At 43.7% G+C, this 26,888-nt stretch overlaps 1 protein-coding gene across 1 annotated transcript in view; it reads right to left on the bottom strand.

Annotated features, from left to right (window-relative positions):
• CYP27A1 (cytochrome P450 family 27 subfamily A member 1) overlaps positions 1–25,501 on the bottom strand; it is a 30,763-nt gene extending 5,262 nt beyond the window's left edge. Inside the window, exons 1-2 of the mRNA XM_017535177.1 lie at positions 24,805–25,501; positions 436–626 (exon numbers count right to left, since the gene is read on the bottom strand). Coding sequence (XP_017390666.1) covers positions 436–626; positions 24,805–25,059 — 446 coding nt within the window. The 5' untranslated portion in view covers positions 25,060–25,501. The remainder of the gene's footprint in view (positions 1–435; positions 627–24,804) is intronic.
• Positions 25,502–26,888: the final 1,387 nt, after the last annotated feature.

Genomic DNA, 26,888 nt, shown 5'->3' with positions numbered 1-26,888 from the left:
GGTTCAAACAATCCTCCTGCCTCAGCCTCCCAAGTAGCTGGGATTACAGGTGCCTGCCATCACACCTAGCTAATTTTTGTATTTTTAGTAGAGACGGGGTTTCACCATGTTGGCCAAGCTGATCTCGAACTCCTGACCTCAAGTGATTGCCTGCCTCGGCCTCCCAAAGTGCTGGGATTACAGGTGTAGTTTTTGCCATAATTTTTAATGGTGAAGACCTCAAGGACTTTCGCACCAACATAATATTTATTAGTGGAAAGCCAGTGAATGGTCCCTGGGCTTCAGCTCTGCCCAACAACTGCTCTCTAGACTATCAGGCTCAAAGGATGCAGGAAGGCCCTATTCTGCTGGCTCTCCACCTGCCTGCCCTGTGCCCACTGTCTTTCGCCCTGGCCCTCTGGGGCCCTGTCTAAGTCCTTTCAGGCCCCAGCTCACGTGGTGAATGGCCCATAGGTCAGGTCTTGCAGGTCCCGGTGCTCCTTCCACAGCTCCATGTCATTCCGTACTGGGTACTTGCCCTCTTGCCGCATCACTTGCTCCACGAGTGGGGCACTGGCCAGGTTCACGTGCATCTGAGGCCCCATGTTGGATATCCACATTGGACCGAACTTGGCCTTGTAAAGCACCTGTGGGTTTCAATCAAAGCTGAATAACTGGGCCGAGCTGAGCAGGTGCTTCCAGGACAGGAGATGGGGTGAGGAAGGGCCTAATGGCTACACCAGAGCAAATGGGCTAGGCTAAAAAAAAGTACGTAGTGTAGGAGGCAAGCACCAGGATGGCCTGTCGTTCCAGAGTAAGAGCAGTAAAAAAAATGTGCAGGAGTTGGAATATTGAGAGCAATGTATGTCTGGTAGAACTGGGGGTATTAAGACACTCGGAGGAATGAAGGTTTGGAAAAATGGGATATATGGCAAACCGAGGTATGTTGGGGCCCAGCATTTTAGGGAAACTGAGCCCTTTAGTGAGGTGTGATAGGAGGCCTATAGCTCCTTATTTGCATTTCAATCTACTGCAGCTTGCTGTCCATGAGATGATGAATGCCTTGTGTAATCAACAAGATAAAAGAATCCTGATGAGAAACAGCAGGAAAACGAAGAAGCTCGATGAGAAAGTCAGAGTCCAAATATGAAGTAAGAAAGCCATGTGGTATGATTTTTATTTATTTATTTCCCATGAGTTTCCTGAGCTTCTATATGATTTTGTCTTTGAAATATAAGAACATGGAAAAAAAGAAATAAAAAATTTACTGGTTATGTCATGTAATATAATTCTCAAATATTTTATCTTAGAATTTCTAAACCACTTGACAATTGGTATCCATAGCCTCTATGAAATTGACATTGCTATGATATTCTTATAGTTGCTGAAAATGAGAGGGAAAAGAAACATGTTTTGGGGGGTAAAAATTTTAAATAACCCACAAATCCTGAGACTCAATTTCCTAGGCAATTCACACCTACAAACTGAACGAAGATGAAACATAGTGGGTTCCTGGGCATGTCACCTTTCCTAATCTGCTACTGAAGAGATTTTAAGAGGATCAGAATTGGTTTCAATATAGAAATTAGGCCAAAGGGCTTCTATAAAAGAGAAATTACAATTATAGAGATGATATCTATCATTCAAATTGTAGAAGGAAACTTCACCCAACCCATAGTCCAAAAAATCTCCAATCTTACTGGGTCTTACTATTGGTGTTAAAAACTGGATTCTCTCACGCCTGTAATCCCAGCACTTTGGGAGGCCAAGGCAGGTGAATTACAAGGTCAGGAGTTCGAGACCAGCCTGGCCAACATGGTAAAATCCCACCTCTACTAAAAATACAAAAAATTAGTTTGGCATGGTGGTGGGCACCTGCAACCTCAGCTACTTGGGAGGCTGAGGCAGGAGAATCACTTGAACCCAGGAAGCGGAGGTTGCCCTGAGCTGAGATTGCGCCACTACACTCCAGCCCAGGCAGCAATGCAAGACTCTGTCTCAAAAAAAAAAACAAAACCTGGATTCCCCTAAGACCAGTGCAACATGATTACATCCAATATATCACCCATTTCCCCAGACTTCACCCTGAACCGATGGCTGATTCTGCCCAGTCCTGGGAAGACAGCCTTGACAAACCCCCACCATCCATTTGTACCTGTTTCCCATTTCTACCTCCCAGGAACACCTGCCAGTGTGTTCTAATTTTGAACAGTTGATCATGCCTGTCATGATCATGGTAAAGTGAATATGCCTATTTTCCCAGAAGGAAAATATACTGCTGGTAGGACTCTAAAATAACATCCCTACTTGGAGGGTGATTTGTTAATATTCATAAGAAGTACAAGCAAATTTATAAACAAAGCATGGGACATCCACATAATGAAATACTATGTCACCTTAAAAAGGGATGAAGAAATTCCTTGTGTACTAATATGGAAAGATATCCAAGATAGATCGTTATGTGAAAAAGTATAAAGTATATATCTTTTGCCTAAGAAAGGGGGTCTAAATAAGAATATATAGTATTTGTATTTGCTTTTAGAGAAAAATACTGAATGGATACATAAGAAACAAGTTGAAGTGACCGAGCACGGTGGCTCACCCCTATAATCCTAGCACTTTGGGAGGCCAAGGCAGGAGCATTTCGTGAGCTGAGGAGTTTGAGATTAGCCTTGGCAACAAGGTGAAACCCTGTCTCTACAAGAAAAAAAAAAAAATTAGCTGGGCATGGCAGTATGTGGCAGTGATCCCAGTTGCTTGGAGGCTGAGGTGGGAGGATCGCTTTAACCTAGGAGGTCGACGATGCATTGAGCCAGGAATGCACATGCTGCACTCCAGCCTGGCTGGATGACAAGGTGAGACTCTGTCTCAAAAAAAAAACCAAACCAAGCAAAAAAACCCCACGATGCTATGCAATAACGCAGTAAAACCCCGTAACCCAGGGCTCCTCAACTGTGGCACTGTTAATCCTCGGAGTGGATAATTCTATATTGTGGCCAACTGTGGTGTGCATTGCTGGGTGTCTAGCAGCATCCCTGCCCTCTCCCCACGAGTATCGCACCCCCTCTGAGTTGTGGCTACCACAAATGTCTCCAGACATTTCCAAAATATCCCCTGGAGGACAAAATCACCCCAGATTGAGAACTACTGCAATAAACCCAGCCTCTTACTATGTCTCTTAATTCTTTAATTTTAGAAGACTTGTTTTTTTTAAAAAAAATACACCATTTTGAAGAAATATTTATCTAAGTTTGGTTTCTTATCCTTCTTTTAAGTTCAAGTAAACCCACATATAACATTTTAATAAAAATCTGAACAGCAGTTATCTCAATGGTGGTAAACAGTGCTTTACAAATTAACTTACTTTCTTCTCTAAACTGTGATTTACTTTTCAAATTTTTTGCCATGTTCTTAGAATCAGGAGGAAAAAAAGTTATATTTTAAAAGTAAATAAATAATACCAGCTTCTTCCCTGGAATCCAAAGCCAATGAGACCACTTCCTGGCTGTCAGTATGGAGGTTTCTGGGACATTTTTCCTTTTACCTACGCCATGCCTTCTTCTTTCATGCTCCTCAGTTAGTTTACTTGGTGGAACTTAACAAGGAGCTACTTATGTAAGAAGTTATTTTAGAAAGACAGCAGGACACTTGCTGAGAGATGCGTGCTTTGTCTGTGATCCCACCAGCAGATCGTAACCTGAGCCAGTTGGAAAGCCCCAGCATTCTCAGATGGGTCCTGTCTAAGAGCCACTTTGCAGAACAGAGATCATCTTTCAGGATGAATGGGAGGGTTAGCCACCACCCCCTGCCCCCGACAAAACTCTAAAGCAGGAGAGTGTTGAATTCATTCAACATTCATTTGTCAAGCTCATGTCCCATTGCTCCTATACTGTTCAAGGGGCTAGGGATACAGCAGTAAGCACAGCATCAAAGACCGTTTTAAAGAGTTTATATCCTAGTTCATGAGCCAGACGGTTGAGAATTTGATTTCATATGTTCCTCAGTTGTTTTCTAATTATTTTGTGGATGTCTTGTCTCTTTAACTAAATTGAAACTCCTCAAGGGCAGAAACCATGTCATACTTCTTTATGACATCCTAGATAGTTTGACACACTGCTAAGCACATTAGTAAGACACTCAGTACATACTTAACAGCTGTTAATGAATCCAGCAGAAAGAAACACGGAGCAGACAATGCAAAGAACATAAGAGAGACAGAGACAGACATAGAAAGGGAGTAGGGAAGAGAATATGTAGAAAACTGGTTAACAGCAGGTCCTCTGAAGTTTTAAGAACCTCAAAGAACAACCTGAAAGGAAATTAAGAAATAATTCCATTTACTGTGAAAAAAAGAAAATAATTCCATTTGCAATAACCTCTGTTATGGACTGAATGTCTGCACCACCCTCAAATTCTTATGTTGAAACCTCAGCCCCCGTGTTGCTACATTTGTTGATGGGGCCTCTGAGGAAGTAATTAAGGTTAAATGAGGTCATAAGGGTGGGGCCCTGATCTGATAGAATTAGTGTCCTTATAATAAGAGACACCAGAGAGCTTGCCCTCTAGGGCACAGGGAGAAGGCAGCCATCTGCAAGCCAGGAAGAGACCCCTCATCGGAAACCAGTCCCTGGCACCCTGATCTCTGACTTCTAGCCTCTAGAACTGTGAGAAAATACATTTCTGTTGTTTAAGCCATCCAGTCTGTGGTATTTTGTTATGGCAGCCCAAACAGACTAATAGATAGTATCCAAAAGGATAAAATATCTAGGAATACACTTAACCAAGGAGGTGAAACACTTAAACACTGAAAACTACCACACACTGCTGAAGGAAATTAAAGACCTAAATAAGTGGAAAGTCATCCATGTTCATGGATTGGCTGACTTAATATTGTTAAAATGGCAGTACTCCCCAAAGCAAGCTACAAATCCAATGCATTCCCTATCAAAATTCCAGGGCATTTTTGCAGAAATGGAAAACCTGATCCTAAAATCAATATGGAACTGCAAGGGGCCCTAAATAGCCAAGATAATATTAAAAAAAGAAAACAGTGTTGGAACATTCTCACTTTCTGATTTCAAAACTTACTACAAAGCTGCAATAATCAAAACAGTATGTTACTGGCATAAGTGTAGACATATAGACCAATGGAATACAATTGAGAATTCAGAAATACACTGGAACATCTATAGTCAACTGATTTTTTGATAAGGGTGCACAGACCATTCAATGGGGAAAGAATGTCTTTTCAATAAATGGTACTGGGACCACTGGACAACTAAATGCAAAATAATGAAGTTGGACCCCCTACCTCACTCCATATACAAAAATTAACTCAAAATGGATCAACAACCTAAAGAGAAGAACTAAGACTATAAAACTCTTTGAATAAAATAGAAGTGTAAATCTTTATGACCCTGGATATGGCAATTAATTCTTACATTTGATAACAAAGGCATGAGCAGTTTTGTTTTTTTTTAAATAGATAAATAGTACTTCATAAAAATTAAAAACTTTTGGCCAGGCGTGATGGCTCACACCTGTAATCCCAGCACTTTGGGAGGTTGAGGCAAGTGGATAGCTTGAGGTCAGGGGTTCGAGACTAGCCTGGCCAACATGCTGAAACCCCGTCTCTACTAAAAATACAAAAATTAGCCAAGCATGGTGGCACATGCCTGTAGTCCCAGCTACTTAAGAGGCTGAGGCAGGAGAATCACTTGAACCCAGGAAGCAGAGACTGCAGTGAGCTGAGATTGCACCACTGCACGCCAGCCTGGGTAACAGAGTAAAGCTCCGTCTCAAAAAAAAAAAAAATTAAAAACTTTTGTGCATCAAAGGATGTTATCAAGAATGTCAAAAGACAACTTACAGAATGAGAGAAAATATTTGCAAATCATATATCTGATAAGTATTTAATATCCAGAGCATACAAAGAACTGTTACAACCCAACAACAAAAAGACAAACTCAGTTTTAAAATAAGCAAAGAATGGCTGAGCATGGTGGCTCACGCCTGTAATTCCAGCACTTTGGGAGACCGAGGCAGGCAGATCACTCGACTCCAGGAGTTTGAGACATGCAGCTCAAGACCAGCCTAGCCAATATGGCAAAACCCTGTCTCTACTGAAAATACAAAAATTAGCCAGGTATGGTGGCGCACTTGTAGTCTTAGCTACTTGAGAGGCTGAGACATGAGAATCACTTGAACCCAAGAGGCAGAGGTTTCAGTGAGCCAAGATCACGCCACTGCACTCCAGCCTGGGTGGCAGAGTGAGATTCTGTCTCTAAATAAATAAATAAATAAATAGGCAAAGAACTTGAATAGACATTTCTCCAACGAATATATACAATGAATATTTTGCAAATATCATGGTTGAAAATGGTATGTCTTTGTGATATATGTTCTGCATGTTCTATTTGCACATGAAAAGATGTTCAATATCATTGGTCATTAAGGCAATGCAAACCAAAGCCACTCTCAACCACTAGAATGGCTTAAAAAGAGAGAAAAAAGAAAATAACAGTATCAGTTCTTAGATGAGGGAGCAGAGGCTGGTTTATTCTTGTTTATTCGCCCTCTGACGAAAACATCAGCAGTCTCTCTTTTCTACAGGAAACAGAGTACTATTTTTCTCCTAGCACCGAGCTGGTACGAAGTAGCCTTCTGCAAGAGTGAGGACTTCCTTACCTTTGACAAGCTGCTAGAATAACGTTCCAAAAAGCAGCAGAAATGCATGCATCCTGAGAATCAAAACTCTATGAATGAACAAGAAATAGAAAAGACCTTATAGGAAGTAAATAATTAATCAGCAGATAGAAAGAGCATGGGGTAACAAAGTGGGAGTTCTATTTCTTCACATCTTAGCCTAGTCTTAAATAAGAGGAAATGAATAAGTCAACAAATGTCATTAAAGCAACTAGCTGATTATTAGAGCAAATCTAGTTAGACCCACATCCGGGTTCATTGCTGGCCTAAAGAGTGCAGTAAGTGAAAATTAGGAAGAAAAATGCTGGCTTGAGGCAGATGCAGCTGCAGCCCCAGCCACAGCCCAGGGCCTGGCAAGCCAAGTACAAGCTCCGTTTCTGCTCCTCACGTGACCCCTTGGTCAGGCGCCTGCCTTGTGGACCTCACATCATACCCAGAAATTAATCCCAGATGGGGTAGTTTAAAAGAAACTACAAAAAGACAAGAAGAAAATATGGATAAATACACAATTCAAAAACCCATTAGAAAAATAGACATAAAAACAAAAACTGGGAATTTACAAAAAATGGAATATAAATAGTAAATCTGTGCAGAAAATAGGTTCAGTCTTACAAATAAGGACATGGAGAATATATGTCACGAAGAAATACCATTTTCAACTATGATATTTGCAGACTGTTTTTGCAAATATCATAGTTGAAAATGGTATGTCTTTGTGATATATGTTCTGCATGTTCTATTTGCAAAAATAAAAAAAGTTTTTGTAGAACAAAAACTTTTCAACTGTTTCTGGTTTGTTTTTGTTTTTGTTTTCGTTTTTGTTTTTCAGATGGAGTCGCACTCTGTCACCCAGCCTGGAGTGCAGTGGCGCCATCTCAGCTCACTGCAACCTCCATCCCCCAGATTCAAGTGATTCTCCTGCCTCAGGCTCCTGAGTAGCTGGGATTACAGGCACGCACCACTACGCCTAGCTAATTTTTTTGTATTTCAGTAGAGAGTTTCACCATGTGGCCAGGCTGGTCTCAAACTTCTGACTTCAAGTAATCTGCTCACCTCAGCCTCCCAAAGTGCTGAGATTACAGGCATGAGCCACTGCGTGTGGCCATGTTTTTGTTTTTTAGAATGACCTTTTTCATGCAAAACTATTGCCTTTGTAACTTTTCTGGAGGACAATTTGGCAGTTGCTACATATCAAAGATCTGAACAAAATCCTTTATCACAACGGTTCCGTTTTAGTTTTATTCTAAGAAAATAATTGAGAATGTACACAAAGATTTAGTGCTAGATATATTAATATTAATTAAAGCTTATACATAAAAGAATCTAAATGTATAACAACATGATTCAGTAAATTCTGAAGTAGCCATCCAATGAAACACTTTCAGCCATTAAAAATTGTTTTTTGTTGTTGTTTTTTTTGAGATGGAGTTTTGCTCTTGTTACCCAGGCTGGAGTGCAATGGCACAATCTCAGCTCACCGAAACCTCCGCCTCCTGAGTTCAAACAATTATCCTGCCTCAGCCTCCCGAGTAGCTGGGACTACAGGCGTGTGCCATCATGCCCAGCTAATTTTTGTATTTTTAGTAGAGATGGGGTTTCACCATGTTGACCAGGATGGTCTCGATCTCTTGACCTCGTGATCCACCCGCCTTGGCCTCCCAAAGTGCTGGGATTATAGGCATGAGCCACCGCGCCCAGCCTAAAAATTGTTATAGAAGTGTGTTTATTGATAAAGATACTCATATTTATTTTTCAGTAAAGTGGGAAGTTACATGGGAGAGCATATGGTATGCTTTTATTTTTAAAAAAACATATATATGTAGATGACATATGGGGAAAACAGACAATGCCTGCCTGCTTAGAACAAGATCATGGGTGTATTTACATATTCATTTCACAAACGCTTATTAAGCACTTATGGGTATAAGGTATTGTGCTATGTGGTAGGCGTAGGGATTATGGAAGATTTGGATTTTTTTCTTTTTGTTTCTTTATATTTTCTCATTTCTCTAAAATATGCATATATTACTTTTGTAAATTATTTCAATTTTAAATAGCATTTTCTATTAAATGTGGTATGTAGCCACAAAATTAGCATGTAATTGTAACTCAGATTTATGTGCTTTCCTTTTCTTTTTTTTTTTTAATTGCATTTTAGGTTTTGGGGTACATGTGAAGAACATGCGAGATTGTTGCATAGGTATACACATGGTAGTGTGATTTGCTGCCTTCCTCCCCATCATCTATCTCTGGCATTTCTCCCCATGCTGTCTCTCCCCAATTCCCCACCCCCCGCTGTCCCTCCCCTATTTCCCCCCAACAGACCCCAGTGTGTGATGCTCCGCTCCCTGTGTCCATGTGTTCTCATTGTTCAACACCCGCCTATGAGTGAGAACATGTGGTGCTTGATTTTCTGTTCTTCTGTCAGTTTTCTGAGAATGATGGTTTCCAGGTTCATCCATGTCCCTACAAAGGACTCATCGTTTTTTATGGCTGCATAGTATTCCATGGTGTATATGTGCCACATTTTCCCTGTCCAGTCTATCATCGATGGGCTTTGGGTTGGTTCCAGGTCTTTGCTATTGTAAACAGTGTTGCAATGAACATTCATGTGCATGTGTCCTTATAGTAGAACGATTTATAATCCTTTGGATTTATACCCAGTAATGGGATTGTTGGGTCAAATGGAATTTCTATTTCTAGGTCCTTGAGGAATTGCCACAGTGTCTTCCACAATGGTTGAACTAATTTACACTCCCACCAACAGTGTAAAAGTGTTCCTATTTCTCCACATCCTCTCCAGCATCTGTTGTCTCCAGATTTTTTAATGATTGCCATTCTAACTGGTGTGAGATGGTATCTCAATGTAGTTTTGATTTGCATTTCTCTTATGACCAGTGATGATGAGCATTTTTTCATATGTTTGTTGGCCTCATGTATGTCTTCTTTTGTAAAGTATCTGTTCATATCCTTTGCCCACTTTTGAATTGGGCTTGTTTGTTTTTTTCTTGTAAATCTGTTTTAGTTCTTTGTAGATTCTGGATATCAGCCCTTTGTCAGATGGGTAGATTGAAAAATTTTTTCCCATTCTGTTGGTTGCCAATTCACTCTAATGACTGTTTCTTTTGCTGTGCAGAAGCTGTGGAGTTTGATTAGGTCCCATTTGTCTATTTTGGCTTTTGTTGCCAGTGCTTTTGGTGTTTTGGTCATGAAGTCCTTGCCTATGCCTATGTCCTGAATGGCTTTGCCTAGATTTTCTTCTAGGGTTTTTATGGTATTAGGTCTTATGTTTAAGTCTTTAATCCATCTGGAGTTAATTTTAGTGTAAGGTGTCAGGAAGGGGTCCAGTTTCTGCTTTCTGCACATGGCCAGCCAGTTTTCCCAACACCATTTATTAAACAGGGAATCCTTTCCCCATTGCTTTTCTCAGGTTTGTCAAAGATCAGATGGTTTATGTGATTTTTTTAAAGATAATTTTTACAGGAAAAGAAAGTGCCTGTCTCATGGTCATGTGTTTTTATTTTTTTATTTCTTTTAAATTTTTCTGTGAGCCACCGCACCTGGCCGACTCACAGTGTCTTATTTTTAATTATTTTAATTTTTTTTTTGAGATGGAGTCTCACTCCATCGCCCAGGCTGCAGTGCAGTGGCATGATCTCAGCTCAGTGCAACCTCCGCCTCCCAGATTCAAGCAATTCTTCTCCCTCAACCCCCCAAGTAGCTGGGATTACAGGAGCGTGCCACCACACCCAGCTCTACTATTTTTAGCAGAGACAGGGTTTCGCCATGTTGACCAGGCTGGTCTCAAACTCCTGACCTCAGGCGATCCACCCGCCTCAGCCTCCCAAAGCACTGGGATTCCAGGCGTGAGCCACGGTCCCCAGCCAGTCATGTGTTTTTTATCTCAACTCAGTTATCCCAGCTGGCAGTACCAGTTGAGGAATCAGGGATTGCTTGGACACAGATTTTGTTCTTGTTTAGCTCAGCATTACCAGGCTACATAACTTTGCCATAGCACCCTTAAGACTTTCCATGTATCCATATACACAAAGGTTGGACCCAGCCTTCCCTGAGCCTTGAAGACTAACTGCCCTGTGATCCTCCTGGAACACTGAAGAATGGGAGGCCCCTCCCATTCCTTACTGGCCTCCCCATCTCCCTCGGAGGCATCATGACACACTTCTCATTACCTCCTGGATTCGGAGATAACGGACTTTCGCCCTTGTCCTCTCTCAGAAAAGAGCTACGGGATATAAAACCCCTTGGTTGCTGTCTAGCAGGGGTTTCTCAGCAATGGGGGTATGCCACAACTTGCATTGCAGTCATCTGTCTGTGTTTTAGAAAGATCTTACCCCCGGTCAAGATGAACAAGGCCAGGGCAGAAGCCCAAGTCCCTCCTTCTCTAAGGAGGACCAGAGGTTTTAGGCACTGGTCAAGGTGTGCTGGGGACTTGATGGCAACCGCAGTTGTCAAACATGTTCAGCCTTTTCCGACACTGGGCACAAGTCACCGGGGCAGCAAGAAATGCCCATGGGTATGGTCCAAAAATTAATTTAACTGGGTTTGGAAGAAACTCTCAGATTGAACAGTGGACTGATGTAATTTTATGGATATATTAATAAGGAGTCTCCAGAAAAAAGAAACAGTGGGATATATGTATATAGGGAGAGATTTATTTTACAGAATTGGCTCATGTGATCATGGAGGTTGGCAAGTATAAAGTCTGCAGCGCAGGCTGGCAGGCTGGAGATTCCAACCGAAGTCAATATTGCGATCTTGAATCTGAAGGTGGTCTGGAGGCAGATTCATTCCTCTTCTGGGGACGTCGTCTTTTTGCACAAGGCCTTCCACTGCTTGAACAAGGCCCATCTACATTACGGAGGGTAATCTGCTTTACTCAAAGTCTGCCAATTTCACAGGTTGGTCTGTTTGTTTGTTTGTTGAGACTGAGTCGTGCTCTGTCGCCCAAGCTGGAGTGCAGTGGCGCAATATCGGCTCACGACAAATTCCGCCTCCCAGGTTCAAGCAATTCTCACTCCTGAGCCTCCTGAATATCTGGGATTACAGGCATGTGCCACCACGCCCAGCTAATTTTTGTGTTTTTAGTAGTAACAGAGTTTCACCATGTGGCCCAGGCTGGTCTGGATCTCCTAAGCTCAAGCGATCCACTGCCTCAGCCTCCCAGAGTGCTGGGATTACAAGAGAAAGCCATGTGCCCGGCCCTGCCAATTTAATGTTAATGTTACCTTCACAGCAACTTCTAGGCTGGTGTTTGACCAAACACCTGAGTGTTATAGCCTAGCTAAGTTGACATAAAATTGACTGTCACAGGCTGGGTGCAGCACTTCCAAAGTGCTGTAATCCCAGCACTTTGGAAGGCTGAGGCAGAAGGATCCCTTGAGCCTAGGTGTTCGATACAAGCCTGGGTGACATAGTGAGACCCCTGTTCCCACAAAAAAATTTTTTGATTTGCCAGGTATGGTGGCACATACCTGTGGTCCTAGCTACTTGGGAGGTTGAGGCTTGCTTCTAAACCTCTTTTCCCTCAGACTCCTGAGGGTAGAGGAAATTGTGCCCACCTTTCCACGGCCTTTGCCTTCCTTTTTTGGGACAGACCAGCAAGAGGTGGCTCCCTGCTGCCCTCCCTGCCTGCTGGGGCTAGGATACATGGCCCAAGGGCCCTGCATGGCTGGCCAGACTCCTGCTCAGCCCAAGCCCTGGGAAGGAACCCAGTTGTATAAGAATATGAGGTTCTTCTCCAAGCATTTTAAAACTGCTTTTTTTTCTTTCCTTTTCTCCGCAGGGTCAGGAGTTGACTTTTAAGCGAGGTTTTTATGCCTTTTAAAAGACATTTTAGGCCAGGCATGGTGGCTCACGTCTGTAATCCCAGCACTTTGGGAGGCCAAGGCAGACAGGTCACAAGGTCAGGAGTTCAAGACCAGCCTGACAAATATGGTGAAATCCCATCTTTACTAAAGATACAAAATTTAGCCAGGCATGGTGGCACGCACCTGTAACCCCAGCTACTCAAGAAGCTGAGGCAGAAGAATTGCTTGAACCTGGGAGGCTGAGGCTGCAGTGAGCTGAGATCGCACCACTGCACTCCAGCCTGGGTGACATAGTCAGACTGTGTTTCAATTAAAAAAAAAAAAAAGAAGTTTTAATAGGCTAGGAGTGATAAGGACCACTGTTTATATTCTCTGTAGAGTTTTAATTGTGAAAAAGCATTTGTGAGGCTGGTCTTAAGCTGCAGCCAACCTGTTGTGCTTTGCATGTCTTTTGTGTGGTCCCTAGCCGACTTTGCTGCAGACCTCCGTCTTGTTTTTTTGTTTGTTTGTTTGTTTTTGGAGACAAAGTCTTGCTCTTGTCCCTCAAACTGGAGTACAATGGTACGAGCTTGGTTCACTGCAACCGCCTCCCAGTTTCAAACAATTCTCCTGCCTCAGCCTCCCTAGTAGCTGGGATTACAGGCACCTGCCACCACACCCAGCTAATTTTTGCATTTTTAATAGAGATGGGGGTTTCACCATGTTGGTCAGGCTGGTCTCGAACTCCTGACCTCAGGTGATCTGCCCGCCTCGGCCTCCCAAATTGCTCGGATTACAGGTGTGAGCCACAGCACCGGGCCCCCATCTTGTTTTATGGCCTGGGAATGTGGCCTATAACCCAGTTGGCAAGGCTCTGTTTGCAGTCCTGCTTTAGGGAATGAGTACTTCCTGGTTTGATATCTGCATGTTTTCCTAGCCCTGTCTCTTACAGGGCTCCATCCAGTGACTGGGTTTTCTTCTGTCTGCCTCTGTAGCTATATATGTGTTGTGATGTCTGTAAAAAGAGCTCTAATTGGTCAGGCTCGGTGGCTCACGCCTGAAATCCCAACACTTTGGGAGGCCAAGGTGGGCGGATCACAAGGGCAGGAGTTTGAGACCAGCCTGGACAAGACTAGCCTGGCCAATATGGTGAAACCCCATCTCTACTAAAAAATACAAAAAATAGCCAGGCATGGTGGCAGGACACTGAGGCAGGAGAATAGCTTGAACCCAGGAGGCGGATATTGCAGTGACCTGAGATGGCGCCACTGCACTCCAACCTGGGTGACACAGTGAGATACCGTCTTGAAAAAAAAAAAAAGCTCTAATTAATTTGGCCTAAAGGAAGACAAGTGCTTGGATTAAATATTTTTTTAAAAGGGAAGATAAAAGTTGTTGTATCTTTCAGTTCACATGACTTTAATCTTTGAGAAATAAAAAGAGCCTTTGCCTGTAATCCCAGCACTTTGGGAGGCCAAGGCGGGCCAATCCCGAGGACAAAACCTAGAGACCATCCTGACCAAGATGGTGAAACCCCGTCTCTACTAAAAATACAAAAATTAGCTGGACATGGTGGTGCTCGCCTCTAGTCCCAGCTACTCAGGAGGCTGAGGCAGGAGAATTGCTTGAATCCATAAGGCAGAGGTTGCAGTGAGCCGAGATCACGCCACTGCACACCAGTCTGGGTGACAGAGTGAGACTCTGTCTCAAAAAAAAAAACAGCCTTAAAGATTATTGGTAAAAAGCATATGCAAGTTACGTACTAGGCTTGCTAAATGTTTTAAGGTTCTAAACCGTCTTTTGGGTCTTGAGAACTATTTGACTTGCCTGCTTCAGAATTGGTAAAGCCTGGGGACATAAGGAATTAACCATACCCTTAATTATGCTGGAAGGAGTCAAACCTTAGCTACAGCTAGCACACAAAACAATTTATCAGGTTTTATATTAAAATTAAAATTGCCAGGAATTACCATTAAAACGTGTAATTGAAACTACTGAAAATAGATTTACATGCAATACATCTATTACTGAAAATAGATTTACATGACTGGAAAGGTATGCTTCCCTTTAAGGAGTCAAGCTCGACCCACAGAGCCCCTTGGGGAAAATAAACTGGACTTATACCCCCATCTACACAGTCCCTGTACAGGGTTCCTGACCTGTGGTAAGTAAAGAATGTCACTTTCTAACAGGCCCAGGAGCTCCAAGTTTTATCTTGGGACCTTAAAAGGAGAGGATCACGCAACTCACAGGTATTTGACGATACAAACCCATGGCTGTGCTCAGGTTTAAAAGGTCTTATCTAAGATTCCTTTTGAAACAGAATTTCACCAAAGACAATCTAAAAGACCTATGTAGAAATAATTATTCCTGCTGTACTTGATGCAAATAACCAGGCCAAGTATAAAATTAAAGTCTATTTTGCAAACAACTCAGTCCTATTATGATTTCTTTTAACAAAAATGAGGACTGGAGAGAGAGAAATTACATTTCAAAACTTACCATACATTTGTCATTAAATTCTAAACTCATTCATTATTCTTAAGCTTTTGCCTACATTTTAGACTAACGAACCAACCAGCAATCTCTGGCTGCAGCTCAGAAAGAAAAAGGGGATGGGTGATATAAAAATCTGGGTCAATATTCTAGTTGCTTTTTTTTTTTTTAGACAGAATTTCACTCTTGTTGCCCTGGCTGGAGGGCAATGGTGCAATCTTGGTTCATCGCAACCTCTGCCTCCCAGGTTCAAGCGACCCTGCTGCCTCAGCCTCCTGAGTAGCTGGGATTAGAGGTGCCTGCCACCACGCCCGACTAATTTTTTTGTATTCTTAGTAGAGACGGGATTTCTCCATGTTGATCAGGCTGGTCTCAAACTTTTGATGCAGGTGATCCGTCTGCCTCGGCCTCCCATTACAGGCATGAGCCACCGCGCCTGGCAATATTCTAGTTCTGAACAATTATTCTGCAAATCCTACCAGGTGATGGGAATAAGTAGGATGCCCATCACTCGGAAGTTTTCTTTTGGAAAAGTAAGACTTTTGGTAGTAAGAACTAACCAAAACCAAGCACCACGCCCCTAAGTCTTATCAAGCGTAACTATAGCTACCAGTTATCTGGGTGTGTCACAAAACATCATTTTCTCTCCTTTGTTGGAGGAGGACTCAATTCCACAGTTTCACCTTAGCATTTGGCTTATGATAAGGAGTCCGTGCAACACCCCCTAAGACACACTTTTGTCCCAAACTCAATTCCAAGCTTTGGGTCAAAGCCCTAGAAAAGAAAATTGGATCTAAAGGATCCAGAAGCAAATGATAACAGAGATTAAAAGGCATAGCACAGGTGAGTATGGCTAGTTCCTGCTGATTAAGCCAAGCCTCCCATTTCATGGATAAAGGTCATGCTAGTATCCATGGCATAAATGAGGCCTATGGAGCTCCAAGGCTACTGACACTAGGGGCAATAGAGACATGGGTGAGAGTGAATAATTTCTATTCAATAGCCCTTCCCTACTTCATGGGTGCAAGCCGCTTTGACACCCATGGGTGGCACCCTGTCACAGTCATTGGGACCGTCATTGGGATGCAAGGATGGAAGAGAGAAGGAGAATGCTCATCCTTCTCTCATGTACCCCAGGTATTTGCTAGGAAAAGAAGGAAACCAGACACACCTGGTCCCCTCTTTCTAGATGAGTAGCCATTCATCTTCAGTCTGTACCCTTTCACATGCGTTCTGTACCCTTTTAATTGTGTCTGGAACCCCTGGGCCCCCTTTGAAAAAGCACCTTCTTTTTTTTTTTCCTCCTCTGTCGTCTCTTCACCGATAGGCAATTGTGGCTCTGTACTACAGGACACTCCCCTCAGATGCCTCCTCCAAACTGGGGAAAGTTAGTTTCCCAAATCCTAAACTGGCTGGTTCAGGATTGGGCTCAGGGGAAGGGAACCCAGAAGCCCAACATGTCAGCAAAAGGATAATGTTTTTTTTTACTAGTCAGGCTTTTGGCCTCCTTCTCCCTGGGCAAACTGGTAAAAGGCCTTGGGATCTTTGAGCTGCCCTCACCTGCCCTTTTCTCATTTTGATACATGTTTTCTGATAACCTGGTTTGTCTATTCTTACCTGCAGGCCATCAAACTCCAAACAGTCATGCAACCAGAGCCTCGGACGATGGCCCGTTTTGCTGGGGACCCTTAGGCCTCTGAGGGATATATGACTGCCATTTTTCCAAGATGGTGCCCCTGTCAGTAGGAAGCAGTTAAGATCTGTATTCATCCTTATCCCAATCGTTGTTCTAATGGCAGTTAGATGTACTTCTTTAGAGGGGGGAATGAGACAGCCAAGAAAAAAGAGGACCCTGAAGAAACTCCCACTGGTCTGTGCACTGGGAGGAGTACACACTGGGGTGCAGCATCTGAGAGTTTGCAGGGTGAGGAGCCTGTCCTCGCGGTTTCTGGGGTGGTAACCTGGGGATTCAGTCTGTGAGATGAGGGCCTGTTAACAGGCACCTCTCTAGCTTTGCTGATTTTTTTTCCTTTTCACCCAATAAATTCCATTTTTCTCACCCTTCTACGTGTCCACGAACCTAATCTTTCCTGGTTGTGTGACAAGGACCCCGTTTTTAACTGAACTACGGGGAAAGTACTACACAGCCTGGCCAACATGGCAAAACCGTGTCTCTACTAAAATACAGAAAATCAGCCAGGCATGATGGCACACACATGTAATCCCAGCTACTTGGGAGGCTGAAGCATGAGAATTGCTTGAACCTGGGAGGCGGAGATTGAAGTGGGCCGAGATCACACAACTGCACTCCCATGCTTCCCAAAGTCAAATTTCAGCTTCAAAATTAAGTCTTTTTTGACCTCCAACTTGGGATGCTACAGAGTGTCCCTGAAGCATTCAAAATAGAGGTAAACAGGATTATTTGACATACTAAGTTACATGAGAAGCATTGTCCAATTAGAAATTACGTTTAACCTTGTTCAGGTTATATTTTAATGAATGTCACTAATATATGTTCCAAAGTTATTAATATATGTGCCAAAATATATGGGTGCAGCAAACCACCATGGCACAGAATCAAACTAAGACTTTATGGAAACATAGATCCTAGAACAGACTCGGTTTTGTTTTTCTTCTGTAAACAGGACACCCCAGCGTAAGAAGTTTCCCTCTACTCTAATCTTTACAAAAAAAAACCTGAAGTCTGTTCCCACCTTACAAAACCCACTGCTCTGCTGTTTCCCAATGGGTTCCAAGACCAAATATACACATTTACAATTTTGATAGTGACATCAGTGAGTAAAGTCATGGTCATCCTCTAAAACTGAGAAGATGACCAAAAGTGGGGAATTGTTAAATCCAGTTCAAGTTTAGCCTAAAGCTGCCTCCTTACATATTTTAAGTTTGGCCTAAAGATTTCTCTGCACCTTACAAACTATAACATAAATGGACTTGTAGACAGACTGTAGCCTATTCTTGTGCCAATCACCAAGTTTTGGCCAATCAAAGGTGGCCAACTGTTCAAACCGTGTTCAAATTAGGCAAATGCAAAGCTGTAACCAATCCAGCTGTTTCTGTACCTCACTTTCATTTTCTGTACATCACCTTCCCTTTCTGTTCATAAATCTTCTTCCACCACGTGGCTGCACTGGGGTCTCTGAGCCTACTCTGGCTCGGGACGCTGCCTGATTTGTGAATCATTCTTTGTTCAGTTAAAACTCTGTTACACTTAATTCAGCTAAAGATTTTCTTTTTCAACACTTTCTTTCCATCTCTTAGCAAGCAATAAATATTAATAGATCAGTACCTAGCCTTTTTAATGGCTGCATGAAATTTCATCACATGGATGTACCATAATTATTTATTATTAGTCCTCTACTATGGGGCATTTAAATCATTCTAATCTTTCCTAACCGCAAATAAGGCTACCTTGAGTATTCTTGCATGTCTCTTTGACCACAGCAGTTTATCTGTAAGAGTAAATGCTAAATTGCTATGATTCAGTCTGGCAATGTAATTGCTAAATTGGCATAATTCACACATACTTCACCTTAATACTAAGTTTCATCTTCCCATCCCTGAGGCCTATAGGCCATGTTCCCTGTTCTGCTACAGCCTCAAGGACAACTTTATAGATGTCTGCCGATGGCCCTGAAAAACACTAAAGTCCAGTCATGGTGACTGGACAATAATCTCTGGAAGGCCTGATGGTAACAAGTGCTGGGGAAGAAAATCTATCTAATCAAAGGTATTTGTCAAATAGAAGAAAGAATGTGTTAACAGAATGGGAGTGGGCTTTACAAAATTGAAAAGAAAGCCAAATAGGAAGAATCTGGCAGCATTTATCACTCACAGTCCAAGGGAGACAGATAATTAGCCTAATAGAGAGGCACCAAGAAGTACATTCAAACGGGTTTCTCCAAGGCCTCAATGGAATTTTCTTCCATACAATTCTACTCCTTTAGTTCTCGGTCCTTCCATGCCATTCAGTAATGTAGTTAATAATTTATCTCCCTAGGTACCTGACTCCTAGGAAAAAGGTGTAGTGGATTAAAGATAGCTACAGACTCCTTGACGTGCCTCCCATTCAGAGGTGAAGTCCATGTCTCCAGGATCTCAGTGGGCTCTGTAACTGCTTTGATGAGTGGAGTACAGTGGAAACGATATTGTGCCGGTTTGCAGGCCCAGGCTTTAAGCACCTGCAACTACTACTTTCTGACTCTTGGAACATTCACTCTGGGGAAGCCAGCACATGCAAGAAGTCCAGGTATTCTAAGACCACCATGCTGTAAGGAAGCTCAATCCAGTCATATGAAGAGAGAGAGAGAACCAATTGTTCTGGCCAAACCAGGCAAGGCACCAAGCATGCAACTAGAAAAGTTATCTTGGCCATTCCATTCTCCGAAGATGTGACATGCCAGCTAAAAGCCAGCTCAAGGCCCAGACATATGGCCTCACTTGAGTAATCCTATCCATCTTTGGCCATTTGACCTGAAGGCCCACTCCATCGTGAAGCAGAGATAAGTCATTTCCACTGTGCCCTGCACACATTCCTGACACACAAAATTGTGACTATGACAAAAATATTTGTTGTTTTAAGTCACCACGATTTGGGATAGTTTGTTATGCAGCAATAGATAACTAGAACAGAGGGTTCTAGTGCAGTGGAGTATTATGACTCCTCCTGTCTTAGTTTGTTTTGTACTGCTATAACAGAGTACCTGAGGCTGGGTAATTTACAAAGAACAGCAATTTCGTTCTTTCTTTCTCTCTCTCTTTCTTTCTTTTTTTTTTTTTTTTGAGACAGAGTCTCACTCTGTCACCCAGGCTGGAGTGCAGTGGCGTGATCTCAGCTCACTGTAATCTCTGCCTCCCAGGTTTAAGTGACTCTCCTGCCTCAGCCTCCCGAGTAGCTGGACTACAGGCATGTGTGACCACACCTGGCTAATTTTTGCATTTTTTAGTAGAAATGGGGTTTCGCCATATTGGAAAGGCTGGTCTCAAACTACTGACCTCATGATCCGCCTGCCTCGGCCTCACAAAATGTTAGAATTACAAACATGAGCCACTGCGCCCGGCCAGCAATTTACTTCTTACAGTTCTGGAGGCTGGAAAGTCCAAGGTTGAGGGGACTATATCTTGTTAGGACCTGCCTGCATTGTCATCTGATGGCAGAAAGCAGATGGGTAGGAGGGCATGTGTGTGAGGTGGGGAAGGAGGGGCTGAAATAGTCTATTATCAGTAACCACTCCCGTGGTAACTAATCATTCAGAATCATTCCAATCACCTTTTTTTTTTTTTTTTTTTTTTTTTTTTTTTTTTTTTTTTTTTTTTTTNTTGCTATGTCACCAGGTACCAGGCTGAAGTGCAGTGGCACGATCTTGGCTCACTGCAACCTCTGCCTCCCAGGTTCAAGCGATTCTCCTGCCTCAGCCTCCTGAGTAGCTGGGACTACAGGCTCACACCACCACGCCTGGCTAATTTTTATATTTTTTAGTAGAGACGGGGTTTTATTATGTTGGCCAGGATGGTCTCGATCTCCTGACCTCGTGATCTGCCAGCCTCGGCCTCCCAAAGTGCTGGGATTACAGGCGTGAGCCACCGTGCTGGGCCTCCAATCACCTCTTAAAGTTCCCACCTCTCAACACTTGCATTGGAGATCAAGTTTCCAACACATGAACTTTAGGAAGCACATTCAAACCATAGTACTTCCTCATTAAATAATCATGGGGGCACTCCAGAAACACATATTTGTTTCTCTGGATTTGGCCATTGTGGGTCAGTCCCCAATAATCTGCCCATGCTGAATGTGTTGACAATATTTAGTTTCTGAAACCTGAAACACTGAGAACTGAAGGGTCGGTCTTTTTCAATCTGCCCACCTCCCTCATGGTCTTTTCTTCCCACTATACTATGTCAAACAACCCAGATCAGGGAGCTGGAAGAAGAGTGTCACAAAGAAGTTTACCATTAGATGTATCCACTGCTCAGTACCACTCACAGCACCTCCTCTGTGCCTAAGACTGTGCCTGGCACTTGGAGGAAAGAGGCAGGAAAGACATAGGCCCAGCCCTCACAGCTTCACAGCCCAATTTCTAAGTCGTATAAACAAGTGATGATGATAAGAAACATAATACATAATGGCCAGGCACAGTGGTTCATGCCTATACTCCCAGAAATTTGGGAGGCCAAAGTGGGAGAATTGCTTGAGCTCAGGAGTTTGAGACCAGCCTGGGCGTAGCGAAACCTGTCTCTACCAATAATACAAAAATTAGGCAGGCATGGTGGTGCATGCCTGTGGTCCCAGCTACTTGGGAGGCTGAAGGGGGAGGATGGCTGGAGCCCAGGAGGTCAAGGCTGCAGTGAGTCATGACCACACCACTGCACTCCAGTCTTGGTGACAGAGTGAGACCCTGTCTCAAAAAAAGAAAGAGAGAGAAACATGATAACATAAAATGACACATAAGTACTTGGGACATTGGAGGAGTTGGGGGGATTAAATCATTAATCTCCTGCACACTGAGGGGCACAGGGAGGGTCACCAAGCCTGGTAGTCCACAATAAGAGCTACAGAATAGATACCATTCTCAGGATCAATATCTTCAAAAGAAATTAATTTGATATAAATGTAACATATGTGTACATTCCATTTTTCCAGTGTTCAACATAATTTTTATTAGGAAAGAGAAAGGCACTGGCATTTATGTAGTATGACTTTTACATGTCATCCCTACCTCACTCCCTTAAGTGCTACAATGCCTTCCTAAGCTGATTTTTATTACTTTTATGTGTGCTAATGCAGTTTTTGACAACTGAGGGCGCAAGGGACATTGTGGTTGGCTGTTCCTAAGCCCCTTCCAATCCTCCCCTTTGTGTGGTAGACACCTGATTTGGGTAGGAAGGACCCCAATCCCAGCTTAAGGGTGAACCTGCACAGAGGTAAGCTAACTAGGGTATGTCTATCTCCTCCTGGCCACTATGATGGGTTCATGGATAGGCAATTAACCCATGCCAAGCCAGTCAGCCAACTCCTGCAAGACAGATGAGCCAAGAGAACTGCAGAAAAACAGAGCTGTCATTTTTAAATTTAGAGATGGGGTCTTGCTATGTTTCCCAGTCTGGTCTCAAACTCCTGCACTCAAGGGATCCTTCTGCCTCAGCCTCTTGAGTAGCTGGGGCACTGTAGGAATGTGCCATCACACTCAGCCAAAGCTGTAGCTTTGATGACTTCCTGAATCTCTAGAACAAAGCACACTTGAAGGACACTCAACTATTGGCATTTTCAGTTCTATGAGCCAATAAAGCTGCTTTATAGTTTAAGTCAGTTTGAGTGGCAACCCAACAAATTCTAACTGATACAAAGTGAGTAACTGAAACATATCCCAAAACCATCCCTGCCACTGCAGTCCATAGAAAAAATGTCTTCCACAAGACTGCTGCCAAAAAGGTTGGGGACCACTGGCTGAAAAGATCTGGGTCAACAAGAAATGATTTCAAAACCGTCTCTCAGTATTTTGTGACCTGCTCCCTGTCAACCTGAAATAATCAAACTATTATAGATGTATAACACTTCTTTCTCTCTTAACTCACATTAGCCACATATAGTGGGAAGAGCTAATGTATTTCCCATGGAACAGCCCAGGTTCGTATGCTCCAACATCTTTGGGATACAAGGACTGAAATCAGGGGGCTCTGCTGTATCCCAGCCCTGGACTCTCCTTTAAAAGGCCATACATCCTGACTTTCTCCTGCTTTCTCTTCCTCCTCCTAAAGCCAACTAGAATTTCTTTGGTAGTTACTGCTCTAGAGATAATCCTAAGCAAATCTGCCCCTGAGAAATCCTAAGTTTTCACTCTTGAGGCATTTACTGGGCCTCTCACATTTCTAGAGGTTAAATCAAGCAGCAGAAGTTAACAGGAGTCTGTTTTCTTGGCTTAAAGCAGGGGTCCCCAACCCCCGGACCACAGACCAGGACTAGTCAGTGACCTGTTAGGAACCAGGCCTCACATCAGAAGGTAAGTGGCAGGCAAAGCTTCATCTGTATTTACAGCTGCTCCCCATCGCTCACATTACCACGTGAGCTCTGCCTCCTGTCAGATCAGTGCTGGTATTAGATTCTCATAGCAGTACAAACCCTATTCTGAACTGTGCATGTGAGGGATATAGGCTGTGTGCTCCTTATGAAAATCTAATGCCTGATCTGTAACTGTCTCCCATCACCCCCAGATGGAACAGTCTGGTTGCACGAAAATAAGCTCAGGGCTCCCACTGATTCCACATTATGAGTTGTCTAGTTATTTCATTATATGTTACAATGTAACAATAATAAAGTGCACAATAAATGTAATGCACTTGAATCATCCCAAAACCATCCCCGACACCTCACTCCGTGGAAAAACTGTCTTCCACAAAACTGGTGCCAAAAAGGTTGGGGACCACTGGCTTAAAGAATCTGGGTCCACAAGAAGTGATTTCAAAACCATCTCTCAGTATTTTGTGACCTGCCCTGTGTCATCCTGAAATAATCAAAGGAATCAGAATCCAGTTTTAAACATTTTATTCAAGTGAAAAGCTGGGAATAGCCATTTGGGAAACACACACTCCAGAAAAATGGGGTCAGTGCTCCAAAGTTAAAAGTTAAGTCCTTGCTTATATAGGCAGGAAACAAAGTTTCATAGGATTATAACATTTTCTTTCTTTTTTTTTTTTTAAGGAGGGAGGGAGGGAGGGAGGGAAGCATAACATTTTCTTTACAGCTTGTTTATGAGTTACAATTTAATTAGTTATCATTTGTTTTCTTTTCCATGTGTCTCATTTTCATTTCCTTTCCAATTTAAAAGAGTATAGTCAACATTTCCTCTTAAAGCAATGTGATAGGCATGAAGTCTTTGCATGAGAAAGGTAAAAGGAAGTTAATCTATAATGAAGTTCAATAGTGAAGAGGGAAGGGCTCTTCCTTGGCCCCCGGTAGACATTTATAACATTTTACAAAACAACAGAGATAAGGAAGAAAACCAATCTATAATCAGAGAAACAAAGGTTACAGCTGCTTAGGTTACAGCAGCCTGCTTATGTGACTTGAGTCCCGTAATTACATAATCACATTCCCTTAAGGCTCAAAATATTTTAAAGTGTCAACAGCTTAGATTTTGAATTATTTTATTTTCACATCCCCAAGTCTCACAAACATGAGACCAACAGGGAAGGTTGCAGGATAGACAGCAGCCACTGATTCAGTGATCCCAGGTGCTAGGATTACAGGTGTGAGCCACTACGCCCAGCCTCAGACTGATTTCTTAATAACAAAAAGTACCTTTTCCTTACGTTCTGTGGTTTTGCTTCCACGCCCAGAGAAGCAGCATCGTGTTTTCCGGGAAGGGGAAATTTACCTTGCAAGTAACCAAGAGGCTTCTATAATCCTCCTGAAGTTATTTCCATTGGAAGAAGTCTGTGGTAGCCAACATCACCATAGAACTAGTGATTCTGCAACATCTGTCAGCTTACACACTTGCCTCTGCCGCTCTCTTCCCAAGACAGCTCCCTCAACCTCTGCTCACTTCAAGTCCAGCATCCAGATCCGCTCTTAGCTGGTGCCCTCCTGATTCACGCCCCTTGTCGTCCTGTTTATCTCAGCCCCAAGGGCTCTGTCGGCACTTTGCACATTCTCCCTACAGATTTCCAGTTTATGACCATAGCCTCAGTGGGTCCCCAGCTGAGTTCCTGCAGCCTTCACTTTTTGTCCAATGTCTCCTCACCTCCAGCTTCTCTGTTCCGGTGCCCACCCCCATCCCCAGGACGCGATGCCCCCGCGGGTTACCTGTAACTTGTGCAGCTTCAAGGCGTAACCTTGAGCAAACAGCTGGAAGAAGAAGCGCAGCTGCCCTAGACGTGGAATCTCCTCTAAGCTCCTTAGCCGCCGCCGGTCACCAGGTCCGGTTCCGGGAGCTTCAGCGGCCTTATCCACCGGGAGGGCTGCAGGGATCGCGGCCTTGGCTCTGGCCCCATGGGGGCAGAGGCCACGGCCGGCCCCTCGCAGCGCCCACCTCAGCCTTGCGCAGCCCAGCGCAGCCATGGGTTGTGCTCGCGCGGCTGCAGTTTTGGGTCCCGAGTGCGAAGTGCCTGGACCCGCCCGGGCAGCAGCGCAGGGCGGGTTCAAAGGCCGGGCGACGGGGAGGGCCGAGCAAAGGCCAGCCAGGCCCTTCCCGCTCACTCCTCCCAGCGACGCGGGGGCGGCAAGAGAGGGACACGGAGATTCCGAGACACCCCAGCGCCCCGACCAAGGCCTCCGCCACCGACTCCCCACCCGCGCCCCCGCGGCCTCTCAAATAACTTTTCGCTTGGTCTGAACTCTGGGCGGGGGTGCTGCGAGATTCTTCAGAAACCGGGAAGCCCCGGGACAGGCCCTCGCCCGGCTGCAGGTTCCCATGGCGACTCTCGCGTCCTGGGGGGAAATGGAACCGACCGCTGCTAAGCTGCCCTCGGCTTCTCCCAACGACCGTCCGGATTGATCCCGGAGTCACCGCGGAGAGAGCGAGGCCGGTCATCTGATCCCTAGAGGGGGGCCGCCGAACAAAGAGATTTAAATTTTGTTTTTAATGCAGTTTTCCCCCGCACCTCCCTGCCGCACCTCCCAAGGCAGGGTGTTTCAAACTGCAGATTGAGACCAGATTTAGTGGCTGATGGCCAGAATTTTTTTTTTTTTTTTTTTTTGAGACGGAATCTTGCTCTGTCGCCCAGGTTGGAGTGCAGTGGCGCGATGCACGATCTCGGCTCACTGCAACCTCCTCCTCCCGGGTTCAAGCAATTCTCCTGCCTCAGCCTCCCAAGTAGCTGGGATTACAGGCGCACGCCAGTATGCCCGGCTAATTTTTGTATTTTTGTTATTTTTTATTTTTTTAATTACTATTTTTTTTAACAGTCCAGAGTTGTTTTTTTTTTTTATTTTATTTTTTTATTTTTACACCTATTATGCTATGAATTCATAGGAAATAGGTTTCAGCAGCTCAGGCTCCTTCCCATTGGTTCTCACAAAGTGTGCTTCTCTGGGTGGAGCAAGCTGGCGCTTCAGTTGAACCCAGGTACCTTTCTCTTTAGCTTCTTTCTTTTTCTGATCATTTTCCTTCACGCGTTTCAAGAAGCGATCTTGGCTCTTAAAATGCTTAATGTGCTCAATACACACATTAATTCTCTTGGCAAGAATATTGCCATTGGCCGGGTGAGGTGGCTCATGCCTGTAATCCCAGCACTTTGGGAGGCCAAGGCGGGTGGATCACAAGGTCAGGAGTTCAAGACTCAGCCTGGCCAAGATTGTGAAACCCCATCTCTAAAAAAATAAAATAAAAAAAGAGCATTGCCCTTAACTTGTTTGTTTACAACAATGCCAACAGCATGCTGGGGAACACTGTAGACTCTTCCAGTTTTGCCATGGTAACCCTTGTGGGGCATTCCTTTTTGAAGAGTACCTACCCATCCCCTTGATGTCTACAATATCACCTTTCTTATATATTCACATATATGTGACTCAAGGAACAGCTCTATGTTTTCTAAAAGCCGTAGAGAACATATATCATTTACCTCTCCTCTTTCCCTTTGTGTTTGTCCTTTTGGCGAATTACTGGAAGATGATGGTTCTGGCCAAAAGGGATTTTTGTATTTTTAGTAAAGATGGGGTTTTGCCATGTTGGCCAGGCTAGTCTCAAACTCCTGACTACAGGTGATCCACCCACCTTGGCCTCCCAAACTGCTGGGATTACAGGTGTGAGCCACAGCGCCCAGCCTAAACCATATTTTTCATTTGGTTTTTGGACAGGAAGAACAGGAGGCCATGCTTTAAAAATGTGGTGGCACATGCCTGTAACCCCAGCTACTCAGGAGGCTGAGGAAGGAGAATCACCTGAATCT

The sequence above is a fragment of the Cebus imitator genome, unplaced genomic scaffold, assembly GCF_001604975.1.
Source record: "Cebus imitator isolate Cc_AM_T3 unplaced genomic scaffold, Cebus_imitator-1.0 Scaffold91, whole genome shotgun sequence".
Lineage (NCBI taxonomy): Eukaryota > Metazoa > Chordata > Mammalia > Primates > Cebidae > Cebus > Cebus imitator.
This window is presented reverse-complemented; position numbering and strand designations above follow the sequence as displayed.